Here is an 810-nt window from a genome sequence, read left to right on the forward strand (position 1 = left end):
GCAGCCTCCGCAGCCTATCGTTGCAGGTGCTCAACCCGCGGCCGGCCACCCTCAGTCGCCCGTGACCACGTTTTCCTCCTCCGCTGCTAGCCCGTCCGCTCCGCAGTCTCCCAACTACCAAATCATCATGAGTCGTAGCCCGGTCACTGGGCAGAACATGAACATCACCCTACAGAACGTGGGGCAGATGGTGACGGGAAACCAGCAGATCACTCTGACCCCGCTCCCTCTCCAGAATCCCGCGTCTCCGGGCTTCCAGCACGCCGCCCCCCAGTGGAGGTTCGAGCACGCCTCGTCGTCGTACATCCAGGTCACGTCGCCTGTCCCGCAACCGATGCAACCCCAGAGTCCCACCCAACACAGCCCGGTGCCGCTGCAGGGCGTCACCAGACCAGGGGCCCCCGCGGCGGCCGCGCTGGGCGTGTGCGGACAGAGTCCGACGCGCTTCGTCGAGGCCGGCATGCTGGTGCACCAGATCAGTTTGAGCAGTCCGTCCGGAAGCAGTCACTTCGTGTACCAGGACGGGTCCGGACTGGCCAAGATCACGCCCGCTGCGTCGGGCCAGGTGCAGATCGCCGCCGCGGGAGCTCCCGGCTCGGTGAGGGAGCGACGTCTCTCCCAGCCTCATTCGCAGACGGGGGGTACCATCCACCATCTTGGGCCCCAAAGTCCCGCGGCCGCCGGCGCCCCTCTGGCCACCCTGGGCAGCCCCGGCCACATCACCACGTCCAACCTACCTCCGCAGATAAGCAGCATCATTCAAGGGCAGCTAGCCCGCCCCGTGATGTTTGACAAGACGCAGCAGGGCGT

At 66.7% G+C, this 810-nt stretch overlaps 1 protein-coding gene across 1 annotated transcript; it reads left to right on the forward strand.

Annotated features, from left to right (window-relative positions):
• Nucleotides 1-4: 4 nt before the first annotated feature.
• On the forward strand, nucleotides 5-805 carry LOC107988203 (E1A-binding protein p400-like; the record flags this gene model as incomplete). Its single annotated transcript, XM_017031079.1, has 1 exon — nucleotides 5-805. A coding segment is annotated over one exon (801 nt), but the record flags the coding sequence as incomplete, so codon positions are not given.
• Between the last annotated feature and the right edge of the window lie 5 nt (nucleotides 806-810).

Source organism: Cynoglossus semilaevis, unplaced genomic scaffold (assembly GCF_000523025.1).
Source record: "Cynoglossus semilaevis isolate Cse_v1.0 unplaced genomic scaffold, Cse_v1.0 C19045676, whole genome shotgun sequence".
Lineage (NCBI taxonomy): Eukaryota > Metazoa > Chordata > Actinopteri > Pleuronectiformes > Cynoglossidae > Cynoglossus > Cynoglossus semilaevis.